This window comes from Drosophila navojoa, chromosome 5 (genome assembly GCF_054131105.1).
Source record: "Drosophila navojoa isolate 15081-1374.11 chromosome 5, UAZ_NAV_1.0, whole genome shotgun sequence".
Taxonomy (NCBI): Eukaryota; Metazoa; Arthropoda; class Insecta; order Diptera; family Drosophilidae; genus Drosophila; species Drosophila navojoa.
In genome coordinates this window covers 1,464,799-1,479,038 of record NC_142893.1, presented here as the reverse complement: position 1 = coordinate 1,479,038, position 14,240 = coordinate 1,464,799, and the positions used below count along the sequence as shown (strand labels likewise).

Here is a 14,240-nt window from a genome sequence, read left to right as displayed (position 1 = left end):
TGCATACACACACTATAATATAGCAAATAATATTGAGATTTTTAAAGAGAGCCAAAAGCGATTAATTTTGCTGTGAAACAGGAATTTATAATTGAAATTTCATTGGGTTAATAAAATTCATTTTACTTTGGAGGCGAAGGTGTAGTCGTTATGTTTTTCTTGGATTTCCTTCTATTTAATTGAACCATTTCCATGGCATGGACAAAAATCTTGATTTCCCCAATATAATCGTAGTCGTTAATATGATTTTCCATCATTAAAATTGAAAACTGATAGACACCCAGCGGGAATGCCGGCAACAGGCTCTCATCGATGTACAAATCGCGGGCCATGAGGTGGCCTACTAAGGGGCAAGAGTGATTAACATTCGAATACCGTTCACATAGCTTTCGAATTATTACGCCATAAGGCGAAAAATTCCTTTTCGAGAACACGTTGCACATATTAAATACAACATCGACTAGAAAGGGCTGATATTGATTGCTGTAGTCCTGTTTGTAGACCCGCAAGCGAACCTGCAAGATTTGAAGAAACAGTTCCTAGGTTCCGTTCAAGTCAAGATTATCCTTTACTCACAGACATATTGCGTATGGGTTGAATAATCTCGCAATCCATTTGACCGATTGCCTTATTCCAATTTATCGCTTTCACAACGCACAACGAAGTCGAAACAAACTTTGGACTCGTTATGCAATCAATCTTTTTTATTTTAAATATCTGCTTTGGGCCGCAGCTCTGCAAAAGTTCAGTTGTTAATTAGTCACTTTTGAGGACTTTTAATAATAGTTTTCAATTCACCCCCTGATATATCAGAAATACGCTGATAAGCGCGAATAGTTTCAAGTCCATGACTGCTCAGCTATGAAATAAGATAGAAAAATCAAAGTGGAATATATATTTAGCTGACATCAGTTCACGATATTGAACAAACAGATTTTTAATGGGGGATCGAGATCTTTCAACTGATTTCATGGGAAACAATTATATATTTAAATAATATATGTATAAATAATATTTCCAGAGACTCTCAATGGAGCTGCTCATTTGAATGAGCTTACTGAACTTGTTCAGGGATCAGTCGACAATGAACGTTCGTTTTACATATTGAACTGAATTTCAGAATGAATCGACGCCTCTCCCGGCTATTAAGGAACTACCTCCGTTTCTCAGCACTGAGCATTATGAATTATGCATAAGTCGCTCTCCCATTAGTAGTTGAACTAATAATCTATATATGTATATAAAAGAAAGTTGTGAAAGTTGTGTTCCTACACTTATAACTCGAGATCTGCTGGACCAATTTTCATGGTATCCCGATTCCTCTTGCCGTCGCCATGACGATCAACAAATCACAGGGCCAATCTCTGACTATTTGTGGCCTCAATCTAGAAAATGCGTGTTATTCTCGTGGTCAATTGTACGTGGCATGCTCACGTGTTGGCAAACGATCCGCATTATTTGTTCTTGCACCTGACAAAAAAACAGAGAATGTCGTTTACCACAAGGTGCTTGAATGAAAATCCGATTCATAAATTAATCAACAATTTTTTACCTAGAAATAATAGATAGGGCAATGCAACGTTTGCCGGGCCAGCTAGTTTTTAATAGTAAGATCTTATCGTTGCAATTACTGCTAACCGAGGCATAACAAACATATAATATATGGAACATGTGCTTTAATATATTTATGTATGTGTATACATATACATATGTATGTATACACATACTATAATATAGCAAATAATATTGAGATTTTTAAAGAGAGCCAATAGCGATTAATTTTGCTGTGAAACCTAAAAGATAAAAAAATTACACAAAACATTTACAGGAATTTATAATTGAAATTTCATTGGGTTAATAAAATTCATTTTACTTTGGAGGCGAAGGTGTAGTCGTTATGTTTTTCTTGGGTTTCCTTCTATTCAATTGAACCATTTCCATGGCATGGACAAATATCTTGATTTCCCCAATATAATCGTAGTCGTTAATATGATTTTCCATCATTAAAATTGAAAACTGATAGAAACCAAACGGGGATGCCGGCAACAGGCTCTCATCGATGTACAAATCGCGGGCCATAAGGTGGCCTACTAAGGGGCAAGAGTGATTAACATTCGTATACCGTTCACATATCTTTCGAATTATTACGCCATAAGGCGAAAAGTTCCTTTTCGAGAAAACGTTACACATATTAAATACAACATCGACTAGAAAGGGCTGATATTGATTGCTGTAGTCCTGTTTGTAGACCCGCAAGCGAACCTGCAAGATTTGAAGAAACAGTTCCTAGGTTCCGTTCAAGTCAAGATTATCCTTTACTCACAGACATATTGCGTATGGGTTGAATAATCTCGCAATCCATTTGACCGATTGCCTTATTCCAATTTATCGCTTTCACAACGCACAACGAAGTCGAAACAAACTTTGGACTCGTTATGCAATCAATCTTTTTGATTTTAAATATCTGCTTTGGGCCGCAGCTCTGCAAAAGTTTAGTTGGGTTACTCGAACTTACTTTTTAGGACCTTTAATAATAGTTTTCAATTCACCCCCTGATATATCAGAAATACACTGATCAGCGCGAATAGTTTCAGGTCCATGACTGCTCAGCTATGAAATAAAATAGAAAAATCGAAGTGGAATATATATTTAGCTGACATCAATTCACGATATAGAACAAACAGATTTTAATGAATTAATTTCAGTCTATTTCAAAATGTAAGTGGATAACAATTATATATTTACATAATAATATATAATAATATAATATTTCCAGAGGCTCTCAATGGAGCTGCTCATTTGAATGAGCTTACTGAACTTGTTCAGGGATCAGTGAGCAATGAACGTTCGTTTTACATATTGAATTGAATTTCAGAATGAATCGATGCCTTCCCCGGCTATTAAGGAACTACCTCTGTTTCTCAGCACTACTCTAAACGAACTTATCAATCATGAACTGAGCATTATGAATGCATTAGTCTCTCGCTCATTAGTAGTTGAACTAATAATATAATATATTAAGTTGAGCCGATGCATGGATCGGAACTAGAACAACGAACTCTTCTCCGTAATTACTTTAATGTATAATCGATTCTCGTAGTTGTTGCTGTTGCTGTCGGCTTAAATTTAACAACATAATCAATGGCATTATGGCAACTGTCATTGGAGCTGACGGCGTTTCAAAAGCCGCTGACGACAGAAGTTGATGGTTTCCAACTGGCGACACGTGCACCCAACTCCCTCTGGCGGAAAAGTATTGCATAATTTACGGCCGAGCAGCAGCAGCAGCAGCAACAGCTGCAGGAAGTATTGACACGGATATGGCAGCTGGCAAATGGAAGTTGGCATTTGGCAGTTGCCAATGGGCTCGGCGGGGCTGAACTATTATCCCGTTGCAGACTTTGTCCAGACTCTGGGCCGCAAGGCGCCGCCATTTTGTCGCCTTTAATTAATTAAACTTGATTCACGAAAATTTTATGATTGTCCACTGGCAGGCAGCAGGCAATCAATCATTCCATCCATCCTTCCAGCGGCTGCCGCTGTTCACGCGATTCTGTTAATTATTTTGCATTAAATATTTATGAGCTGACGGAGTCCAACAGAAAATAAAGAAGGCATTGGCTAATATGGCTAACGATGGCAAAAAAAAAAAAATTATATATATATATAGTGTAAAATTCATTAGGCGTGCGCAAAATTAACGACTGACAACGACACTACACCTAAAACAGCAACAACTGTAGCAGATACTAAAGTACCTACAACAACAGCAACAACAGCGTTTGCTATAGTTAATAGATTGTTGTTGCTCAACAGTTGACTGCACACAACAAATTTATACTAGTTCATAAAGTGAGCAAAAGAGTATATAGGTTTTACTTTAGTTTAATTATAACAGTGCTAGAAATTGAAATTTGGATATGATTAGTTAGTCAGACGAAGACGTCTAATAAGAAATTTGAAGAGATTCGGGATGGTCTCTACAGAGATTTGTCGAATCGTCATATAATATATTTACATACATGCATATATATTCGTGATATATAATTATATTTCATTTTACTAAGTGTATGCAGGTATTACGAAGTCAGGCAACAATCTTTCTATTTATTAATTTTTTTTTTTTTTTTTTTCAATTTTACTCTACTGATTTCATGGCTCGTTAATTCAACAGATGAGCCATTAGAACATCATAATGTTTGATATATTTATACGTATAAAAAATATATTAGAGCATATTATTAAAAGAGAGTACTCTGCAGTGAGTTCAATGGATAATTTGCTCTTTAGCTAGTTGTTTAATATATATTAAATATTCATATATGAATTCATTCCATTTGACTCATGGAAAAGAGTCTGTTAAATAATCTTTAATAAAAATAGTGAGAGATCTAGACAGATATCTTTCTCTGTATATTCTCTATATCTATAGATATTACTCAGGTCGTATTTATAATATTTTTCCTATTTTCAAGCGCATTCAGAACTCGACTTTTGCCTCGCATTTAACACCAACTGCAATTGCAATTTTTTCATCTCTTTATTTATTTATTTAAATTTTTTTTTTATGTAAACTAAATATTTTTGTGCTAATTGAAATATTAAACAGTTATATCTTTACACTTAAATAAATTAGCATGTGACATATGCACATTAAATGCATTTTAAATGAGGCAAATTAAATAAAATTATCCCTAAATTTGTGTGAGCTGTCGAGAGTAGTTTAAACACGCATTAAAGCAAATTAAAGATAACAATGGAAATTCGGGCATGTAATTGAATTGGAAGCGAGGCCGTCAACTGTATCAGATATAATGCTCAACATATTTGTCCAAGACACTTGCAGGCTTTTAGCCGTATTGGCAATGGAAGGCTAAATGATATTTGAGCACCAATGAGTAAAGTAAATAATTGTATATTATATTAATTGGGCTGACAGTCAAGCAATATCATTAAGCCGACTCAATTAATCAAAAAGCAATTATGCTTGGACCCTAGAAGCCAGAGACAAACAGGGTGAATAGGTGAGTTCTTAAGAGGGAGGTATAAGAGGCAGCTGTGTACGATCTAGTATACGACTCGATCTGAATGTGTTTTACAATCCATCTGTTCTACTGTCCATGCGGCTTACTTTCTGCCTCTCATCTTTTGATCTATAAGATCTAGAGTAATAGAGCTCTAGTCCAATCTGCTTGCATTATCGATAACTCTGTCCATGAAATTCCTTTGCTCAATCGGGCTTGAGTCATTTGAGGTTATCTCGTATGCACTTCGAATTCGGAACACACTCTCTCAAAGAGCTGCTCAAGGTATTCAGGGTGTATTGTAGTCGAGCAGCTCCTGCTAGAGTTCATTAAAATATTCTTAATCAATGCGTAAATAATGTTCACTTTTCGGCCTGCAAATGCTCATTAGTAAAACACCGATGACAATCCCAAACTAATCGAATTAAAGAATCCAGAAATTAAAGAACCTTCGCGTCGAATCGGCAACCCGAGCTTGACTTACATGCGAATGCCAATGTACGGGGATTTCGAGGCTGTCAAAAAACTTATTCGGCAAATTTGCACATGTGACAGCTGACTTAACTGACTTAACTGACAGGCTGACAGAGGGACAAGCGGACAAACGGACGGGCTAGACAGCTGGACGTTGAACGAGAACGAAAACACTTCTTGGCTTGATTCAATTAGCGCTAATTTAAAATGCCAGCACGAGAGCAGGAAAAAAAAAAATAACACATACGTATATAGAGGAAAATGCAACCCCAATTTTCCACATGACCCGCATCAAAAAGTTGTTATTGTTGTTGTTGTTGTAGTTTCTCTGATTTGTAGCAAGTGTTGATTGGCTGCTATTTGGTTTATTTTCACTTGTTGTTGCTGTTATTGTTGTTTACTGGCTGTCATTTTGGCAAGCGTTAACTGATCCATGTGAGTGGGAGAAATAAAAAATACAAAAATAAATAAACAAGCATTATCCCATGTCTATGGAAAGCCATTGAAACCATCTCTCTCTGCAATTTGTATGTGTAAATCAGGCAGCGGAAAGGTCAAGTGGGGTATGCCGGGCTAGCAAATGCTCTATGTGCATAATTAGTAGCAGTTAAAGCTAAGTTTAAAAGAAGATTTATGATCAATCTATCTCTTGTTGTTGTCGAGTGGATGCTTAGCTCCATTAGTTCTTGGGTTATACTAAAAGAACCTGGCTTAAAAACTAATAATAATATTATATAATATTATATCAATATATATTGAAAATTAAAATTTCGATTTATGAATAAAATAGAAATAAATTGAAACAATGATAGAAATATATCATTCTACATAGATTAATTTGGTATTTACAACAATTTCTTGTGAGATTGCAACACTTTCAGACTAGACTCTGGCGTATCTCATATTTCTAGGAATAAAGATTGAGCTACTCTATGAGATTTCTGTCCCCCAGTTCTATTCCTTACGCTAATATACTCACATGAAACTCTTACAAATTCTATTGAGGGTATTCCAGGAAGCATTTTCTATAAATATTTCCTCATGCATGTGCTATTCAGCCAGGTTTGAGTTATTATAGATTTCACTCGAAATGACAAGAGCAACAACAACAACAACAACAGCGACAATATTTGTATGTAGCTCATGTATTTTTGATGGGAGTCAAAATGCTCGCACTTAGTCGCTACAAATGAGCATATAATGCGTATACGCACCATGGCTCACAGCAGGTTGGCAGCATAATTTTTATATCATTATCATGATCAACATAATCAACGAGCATATGTGGCCTAAATGCACACAATGACAAATGTTTCACTTGCTTTCCCAAAACATGAAAACACATTTGTCTACCCCCAGGAGGTTGAGCTTTGAGTGCTGCAAGTGCACATGCCTGTGTGTGTGTGTGTGCGTGTGTGTGTGTGTGTGTGTGTGTGTGTGTGTGTGGTTTAAAGGCAACGTCTGCTAATAGGCCAACCATTTGTACGCACTTGCCAACTGACTGCGTCTAAATGCCACACGCAATTAAATTAAATAACACCATAATTAATTACAGTGTAGCTACACGAGACCAAAAATAAACAAACGAAATGAAATGAAATGAAAAAAGAAAAGAAAAGAAAAGAGAAACAAGTAACGAGAAGTAACAAGAAAAAGAAAAACAATTCCATTTGGCCACAGTCTTGATTTGTTAGCAGCATTTGATGGCACGCACTCTCTACACCCTGCAAAGGTAGGTGTTAATGCTCGCCGGGGCCAACGCCATTCATTATTAAACTTTACGCATTTGTGTGTGTGTGTGTATGTGTGTGCGTCTGACCGGCTTGAAATAAAGAATGATTTATGTTGCGAGCGCCGGCCACGCATGTTCGTTCTCACAATTAAACTTTGACCCCAAGTGGCGAGGCTTTTCCTTTCTAGGTTCGCTTTACACATTTTTTTTTTTTCATTGGTAAAGCTTTTCAGTGCAATTTACACCGATAGACTTTGCTGTTTAATCTATAAGAACACAATTAGACAAGTCATTTATGCATATAGCTCGAATCTTTTATTCAAAAAGCCTCAGAACTCAGGAACTTATAATTGAAATTTCACAGAATTGTCATTGGATTTACTTTGGCGGCTGATTTACACTTTCATTATAGTTGTTCTTGGGTTTCTTTCTATTCAGTTGAACCATTTCCATGGCATGGACAAAAATCTTGATTTCCCCAATATAATCGTAGTCGTTAATATGATTTTCCATTATGAAAATTGAAAACTGATAGAAACCCAGCGGGAATGCCGGCAACAGGCTCTCATCGATGTACAAATCGCGGGCCATAATGTGGCCTATGAAGGGGCAAGAGTGATTGAAATTCGTAAATCGTTCAGCGAGCTTACGAATTATCATGCCATAAGGCGAAAAGTTTCTTTTCGAGAGCACGTTACACATGTTCAATACAACATCGATTAGAAAGGGCTGATATTGATTGCTGTAGTCCTGTTTGTAGACCCGCAAGCGAACCTGCAAGATTTGAAGAAATACGTCCTATGTTCCGCTGTAGTTTCGATTATCCTTTACTCACAGACATATTGCGTACGGGTTGAATAATCTCGCAATCCATTTGACCGATTGCCTTATTCCAATTTATCGCTTTCACAACGCACAACGAACTCGAAACAAACTTTGGACTCGTTAGGCATTCAATCTTTTTGATTTTATATATCTGCTTGGGATCGCAGCTCTGCAAAAGTTCAGTTGTTAGTTAGTTACTTCTTAGGACTTTTAATATTAGTTCTGAATTCACCCCTTTATATATGAAAAATAAGCTGACCAGCGCAAATAGTTTCAGGTCCATGACTGCTCAGCTATGAAATAAGATGGCAAAATGGTAAATAGTAATATATATAGAGCTGAGAGCTGTTCATAATGTAAAACAAATCGATTTTTAATGAATTTTGTTTATGAACTGATTTTGTTTTGGAAATTCTATCTTGAAATGCTAGTGGAATTGAGATCTTGCAACGGATTTCATAGAGAGTAATGTGATACGGCAAACTTTTATTGATTTACGCTTTACATTTATAAATAATATTTAAACTGGCTCTGCTCTAATATATGTATAGGCATATTTTTATGGCGCATTGTTCCGAGGGAGCTGCTCATTTGAATGAGCTTACTGAACTTGTTCAGGGATCAGTGAGCAATGAACGTTCGTTTTACATATTGAAGTGAATTTCTGAATGAATCGATTGCCTTTCCCAGCTATTAAGGAAGTACTTCCGTCTCTCATTGAGCATTATGAATTATGCATTAGTCTCTCGCTCATTAGTAGTTGAACTAATAATATAATATATTAAGTTGAGCCGATGCATGGATCGGAACTAAAACAACGAACTCTTCTCCGTAATTACTTTAATGTATAATCGATTCTCGTAGTTGTTGCTGTTGCAGTCGGCTTAAATTAAACAACATAATCAATGGCATTATGGCAACTGTCATTGGAGCTGACGGCGTTTCAAAAGCCGCTGGCTGGCGGTTTCGTTCAAGATGGTGGCTAAACTGAAACAGCTTCACTTTTGGCGAGAGGAAGGGCCACTAACGGAGCAGTTCCACCATAAAGCGCATCATAAATTAAAAGCTTATGATTACGAGCAGTGCACAAAGGCGCACAAATCAATGGGCCATAACTCGTAATTCAATTTGGCAATAACTGAGCAAATGGCTGCATTGATTGCCTATATACACACATACACATACAGATATTTAGTATATAGTATAGCCATCAAAGCCATATTGCAAACTTATCAGCCATATCTTTATCTGAGCACTTGCTAGGCGTCCAGTACAGCTCTTGTTATATCAAAAATTGCATGCATAAATGCGCTTAATGTTAACGAGCAGAAGTTACTGCCGATTGCTGTTCCTGCTGCTGAAGTAATGTTGCTGTTGCTGCTGCTGCTGCTACTGCTGCTGCTGCATTTGTTGGTGTTGTTTTTGCTGATAATGTTGTTGTTGCTGCTGTTTCATGTTGCTGTTGTTGCTGCTGCTGTTTCATGTTGCTGTTGTTGCAGGTGACGTTACTGTTGCTGTTGTTGCTGGTGACGTTGCTGTTGTTGTTGTTTCTTCTGCTGCTGCTGTTTCATGTTGCTGTTGCTATTTCTGTTGTTGTTGCTGCTGCTAAAGTAATGTTGCTGCTGCTGCCACTACTGCTGCTGCTGCATTTGTTGGTGTTGTTTTTGCTGGTAATGTTGTTGTTGCTGCTGTTTCATGTTGCTGTTGTTGCTGCTGCTGCTGTTTCATGTTGCTGTTGTTGCTGCTGCTGCTGTTTCATGTTGCTGTTGTTGCAGGTGACGTTACTGTTGCTGTTGTTGCTGGTGACGTTGCTGTTGCTGTTGTTTTTTCTGCTACTGCTGTTTCATGTTGCTGTTGCTATTGCTGTTGTTGTTGCTGCTGCTGAAGTAATGTTGCTGTTGCTGCTGCTGCTGCTGCTACTGCTACTGCTGCATTTATTGCTGTTTTTTTTGCTAATAATGTTGTTGCTGCTGCTGCTGTTTCACGTTGCTGTTGTTGCTGCTTCTGTTTCATGTTGCTGTTGTTGCTGGTGACGTTGCTGTTGTTGCTGCTGCTGCTGCTGCTGCAGTTGTTGCTGTTGCTGCTGTTTCATGTTTCTGTTGTTGCTGGCGACGTTGCTGCTGCTGCTGCCGCTGCAGTTGTTGCTGTTGCTGCTGTTTCATGTTTCTGTTGTTGCTGGCGACGTTGCTGTTGCTGCTGCTGCTGAAGTAATGTTGCAACCGTTGCCACTGCTGCTGCTGCTGCTGCTGCTGCAGTTGTTGCTGTTGCTTGTGCTGGTAATGTTGTTGCTGCTGCTGCTGTTTCATGTTGCTGTTGTTGCTGGTGGCGTTGCTGTTGCTGTTGTTGCTGCTGCTTATGTTGCTGTTGGTTCTAGTTGCTGTTGCTATTGTTGTTGTTAAGCTTGTTGTTGCTGCTGCTGAAGTAATGTTGCTGCTGCTGCCTCTACTGCATTTGTTGCTGTTTTTTTGCTAATAATTGCTGCTGCTGCTGTTGCTAGTGACGTTGCTGTTGCTGTTATTGCTGCTGCTGCTGTTGTTGTTGTTGCTGGTAACCTAGCTGTTGCTGTTGTTGTAGTCGTTACCGCTAAATTTGTTGCTACTACTACTGCTGCTCCTGCTTATGTTGCTGTTGTTACTGTTGTTGCATTTGTTGGTGTTGCTCTTGCTCCTACTCCTGCTGCTGCTGCTGCTCTTGTTACCACTGTTGCTGGTTTTTGTCGACGCTGCCTTCGCTGTTGCCGCCGGCCCCGCCCATTCGCAAGTGTTATCATCATCATCATTACCGTCTGTTTTATCTCCTGCTGAAATATGCCCACATCCGCTGTTGGACGCCACGTATTCCGGCCGCGACTCCGTGTTGCAAGCTCTCTTGGCCTGCTGCTGCATAAAAGTCGCTGAGGCATGCAACATAAAAACAGCAACAAGCAACGCTGCTTGAGCCAGCGGCGCGCACTTGGATCAGCAGATATCCTGTAGGCAAAAAAGAGTTCCCAGCTTGGGAAATGCGAGCTCTACATATAGATGATCATTTCCAATCTCAAAATAGAGAAGGAGCAGGATATCCTTCGTACGCCTCACCTCTTCTTCCACACTTCTTTCAGTATATAGAGTCGAATTCTCCATCTAGTGCAATATACCCCATTTATCATCAGTGTTTACAGGTCATGTTTAAGGTAAATGAATATTCAGTATTTTCTTCCTCTTCTTGTGCTGCTCCCGCTGCTGCTTCTGCTTCTGCTTCCAGTTGCATATTGTTGCGCCCCGTTTCTGAGAAGTGTTTTTTGTTTTTGAACGCGGTTGGGAATGCAAAACCAGATGGTTTATTAAATCAGCGAATCAGATATAAAAGACAATGGCCAGATAAGGTGGCCGAGCAGAGGTGGCTATAAAACGAGAATAACGGCACCTTGAAGCTGCTGCAACACTTGAGCAGGCCAAAGTATCAACACTTTTGGCTTTCCTTGAGCAAACGAGCCAAAGAGTTATATAAACGAAAGAGGCTGAGAGTACAGTTAAAGTAAACGATCTACTTAACCTTATTAGCTGAGTCATGTGCTGAATCAGCAATATATATCAGACATTTTTGGGAAAGAATTTGAATATGCTCTCTTTAAGGAACTCTTTTAGGTATTTCAAGCAAACCTTTGAGGTTTACCTGGTTCGTTCGGACTTGTGTAAGAAATCATGGAAGTCAGCTCTACAATAGTTTCTTCTTCTCTGCGTGAGAGATGTTTCGAGATATTATTTCTTTGTGGAGTCAGAAAGGAGTTTCTTTGGAATCAATAAAGGTTTTATCTTAATCTATATGTTATTATATAGTATGATATACATATGTCTTCTATGTATGAAGTGTAGATACGATATGTATATATACATATTAGAGTAGCATCTACCTGCTTTCGCTTTCACCGCTACTTCCTCTCTCTCTCATTCCTTCTAGAATATCTTTATCTTATCGATTCTACTTGTAAGGCATTTAATATATGTATGTATAATATCTCAAGCTGCTTGATTCACATCGAAAGGCCAGGCTAGACGTCTGGGTGCAGCCGCCCCCGCGTTAATGCTAGAACAGACCTCAGCCAACGCTTTCAAAGCCCACAGTTTCTGTAAATCTGTGTAGATATTACAAAAATGAATAAACATTTTTTTGTTATGGGAAAATGATTCCATATGCACATTGCCTCTCATGCTATCGGTGAAAAATTGATGCCTGGCAGTGTATGCATCACAGATTCAATTATGCCCCACATACTCAAATCTATCATAGGTTTTGGCATCAGCTTTTTTTTTACTCTACCCAAAATAAATCAAGTTTTATTGCTGCTCTGATTGACGCCGACTCCGACAGGAGGCTTAGGCATGGGCCATAATACCGCATGTTTATTGATGTAGTTACAGCGAGTACATATATTATTATATGTATGTATGTATGTATGTTTGTATGTGTATGTACTGGCTGGGGGTATTATATCAGGCAAATGCCTCATTTACTCTACCCCTTTGCCCAAACGCGCTCTCCCTCTCCTGCTCTACCCTTCTCATTCCCTCTCAGTCTTCAGCTGCATATCAGCGACGACTGTGCATGAGGCGTCTCAATCAGTTTTTGTTACATTGCGCAAATATTTGCTAAATTTCTGTATAAATATATAAATACATATATGAATTTTATATACATATATCACGTATTTATATGTATCTGTGTTTATTTTCTCGTTAAATATGAAGAAAAGCCGATTATGCCGCACGATGTGGCAGCCAGAAAGAAGCCTGCCACAATTTCAGGTCGACTGCGTCGTAGGGCCCGCAGCAGCAGCAGCAGCAACCACACAGACCTGATTAATGAGCTGCAAATGATGTTGTGCGCTCGACTCTGCTGTCAGTGTGCGTAAATCACCGACAATTGGGTTGAGTGGGGGGCGTGGCACAGCTAGCGTGCGTGTCGTATGCGTGCAGCAAGCGAGAGGCAACAAAATTTCAAACATGTTGCTAATGTTGCAGCTGTTGTTGTTGTTGCTATTTATGTGGCATTGGCATTTTTGAAGTGCGCAGACAACTTGGCATTCGATGCGTTTCACTTGTTGCACCGCAGCTGTTGCACTTATCGCCTGACACGCTATGCACTCCAAGTGTCAAAAGGGGTATATTGGTTGATGGATAATGATCAGCGATGCAACTGCTCGTTTGGATGCCTCGGTATGGATGAGTGTGAATAATTTGTTTAATGGTTCTCATATGACAAGTTGGATCAGGGCTCGATTTAGTTCAGTTCGATTTAGCTCAGCTCACAGATCTATTAAATGCTCGCATGGTTCTTTATATCACAGATCTTTAGCGTGTTGTGCTATCACAGTTTGACAGTCACAGCCTAGATATAGTTCGAGCTTCCCTCTTGCTCACAGTTTTAAAATCAGTCACAAGATATAGCATTAGAGAGTCGAGTAGATCAGACTTGAAGAAAAACCAAGTCTAGAATCATCGGATGCATTCACTAAAATGATACTCACAGTTTGACAATCATTGGCCAGATATAATAGTCAATCGCACATTTTATATACTGATGAAACTCAAAGTCTTAGATTTCTATCCACTTTTACTACTCACAGCCATCGAGAGCCTATTCTAAAGTCACGTAAATCATTCACATTTCACACATCACGTCACATTTTTCTTTAACAGTTTGACAGTCACACAAGAAGTTTGAGAGTCACTGAGATGCGCTTGTGCTCGCTTCTCAGAGAGTATCTTCCGCGTCGCTTTCACTGCGGCAAGTGCAACGCTTTTATTAGCTCTTATTTTTTACAAGCGAAGGCGACACAGGCGACGCATCACGCGCTGACACTTTGCTTACGCCCAACACTTGCCACGCCCACTCTTATGACGACAACGGGGGAGGTGGACGCTTGTTTGCCTTTGGAAAGTTTGAAATGCGCCGGGCACAATTGGCAGCGACGCAAAACATTGGCTTAAAGCAGTTTGGCGTAACAAAAGCCGAACGCCTGGCGGGCAAAAGTTTTTACAGCAGCAGTTAACAGCTATTCGGAAACTTGTAAAAAAGCAAGGGGGGAGGGGGGGGGGGGGGGGGGGGGGCACTTGTGGGCCAGTAGCCAACAATGGCATATATAGAATATGCTGCTGCTTGGCTCTAGACCCAGTTAAAAAAGCACTGCGAACTGCAGTTACTTC

The 14,240-nt window shown here is 39.0% G+C and overlaps 3 protein-coding genes across 3 annotated transcripts; all 3 read right to left on the bottom strand.

Moving 5' to 3' along the window:
• Positions 1 to 122: 122 nt before the first annotated feature.
• Positions 123 to 849, bottom strand: LOC149090943 (uncharacterized). Its single transcript, XM_089262031.1, has 3 exons — positions 799 to 849; positions 577 to 735; positions 123 to 515 (listed from the first exon to the last, which is right to left on the bottom strand). Exons 1-3 carry the CDS (start codon positions 847 to 849, stop codon positions 123 to 125), a joined length of 603 nt encoding a protein of 200 aa, XP_089118157.1.
• Positions 850 to 1,869: 1,020 nt separating this feature from the next.
• Positions 1,870 to 2,600, bottom strand: LOC108658156 (uncharacterized). Its single transcript, XM_030390638.2, has 3 exons — positions 2,550 to 2,600; positions 2,324 to 2,482; positions 1,870 to 2,262 (listed from the first exon to the last, which is right to left on the bottom strand). Exons 1-3 carry the CDS (start codon positions 2,598 to 2,600, stop codon positions 1,870 to 1,872), a joined length of 603 nt encoding a protein of 200 aa, XP_030246498.2.
• A 5,008-nt stretch (positions 2,601 to 7,608) lies between these two features.
• On the bottom strand, positions 7,609 to 8,338 carry LOC108658344 (uncharacterized). Its single transcript, XM_089262027.1, has 3 exons — positions 8,315 to 8,338; positions 8,066 to 8,224; positions 7,609 to 8,004 (listed from the first exon to the last, which is right to left on the bottom strand). The coding sequence occupies exons 1-3, from the start codon at positions 8,336 to 8,338 to the stop codon at positions 7,609 to 7,611; spliced, it is 579 nt and encodes a 192-aa protein (XP_089118153.1).
• Positions 8,339 to 14,240: the final 5,902 nt, after the last annotated feature.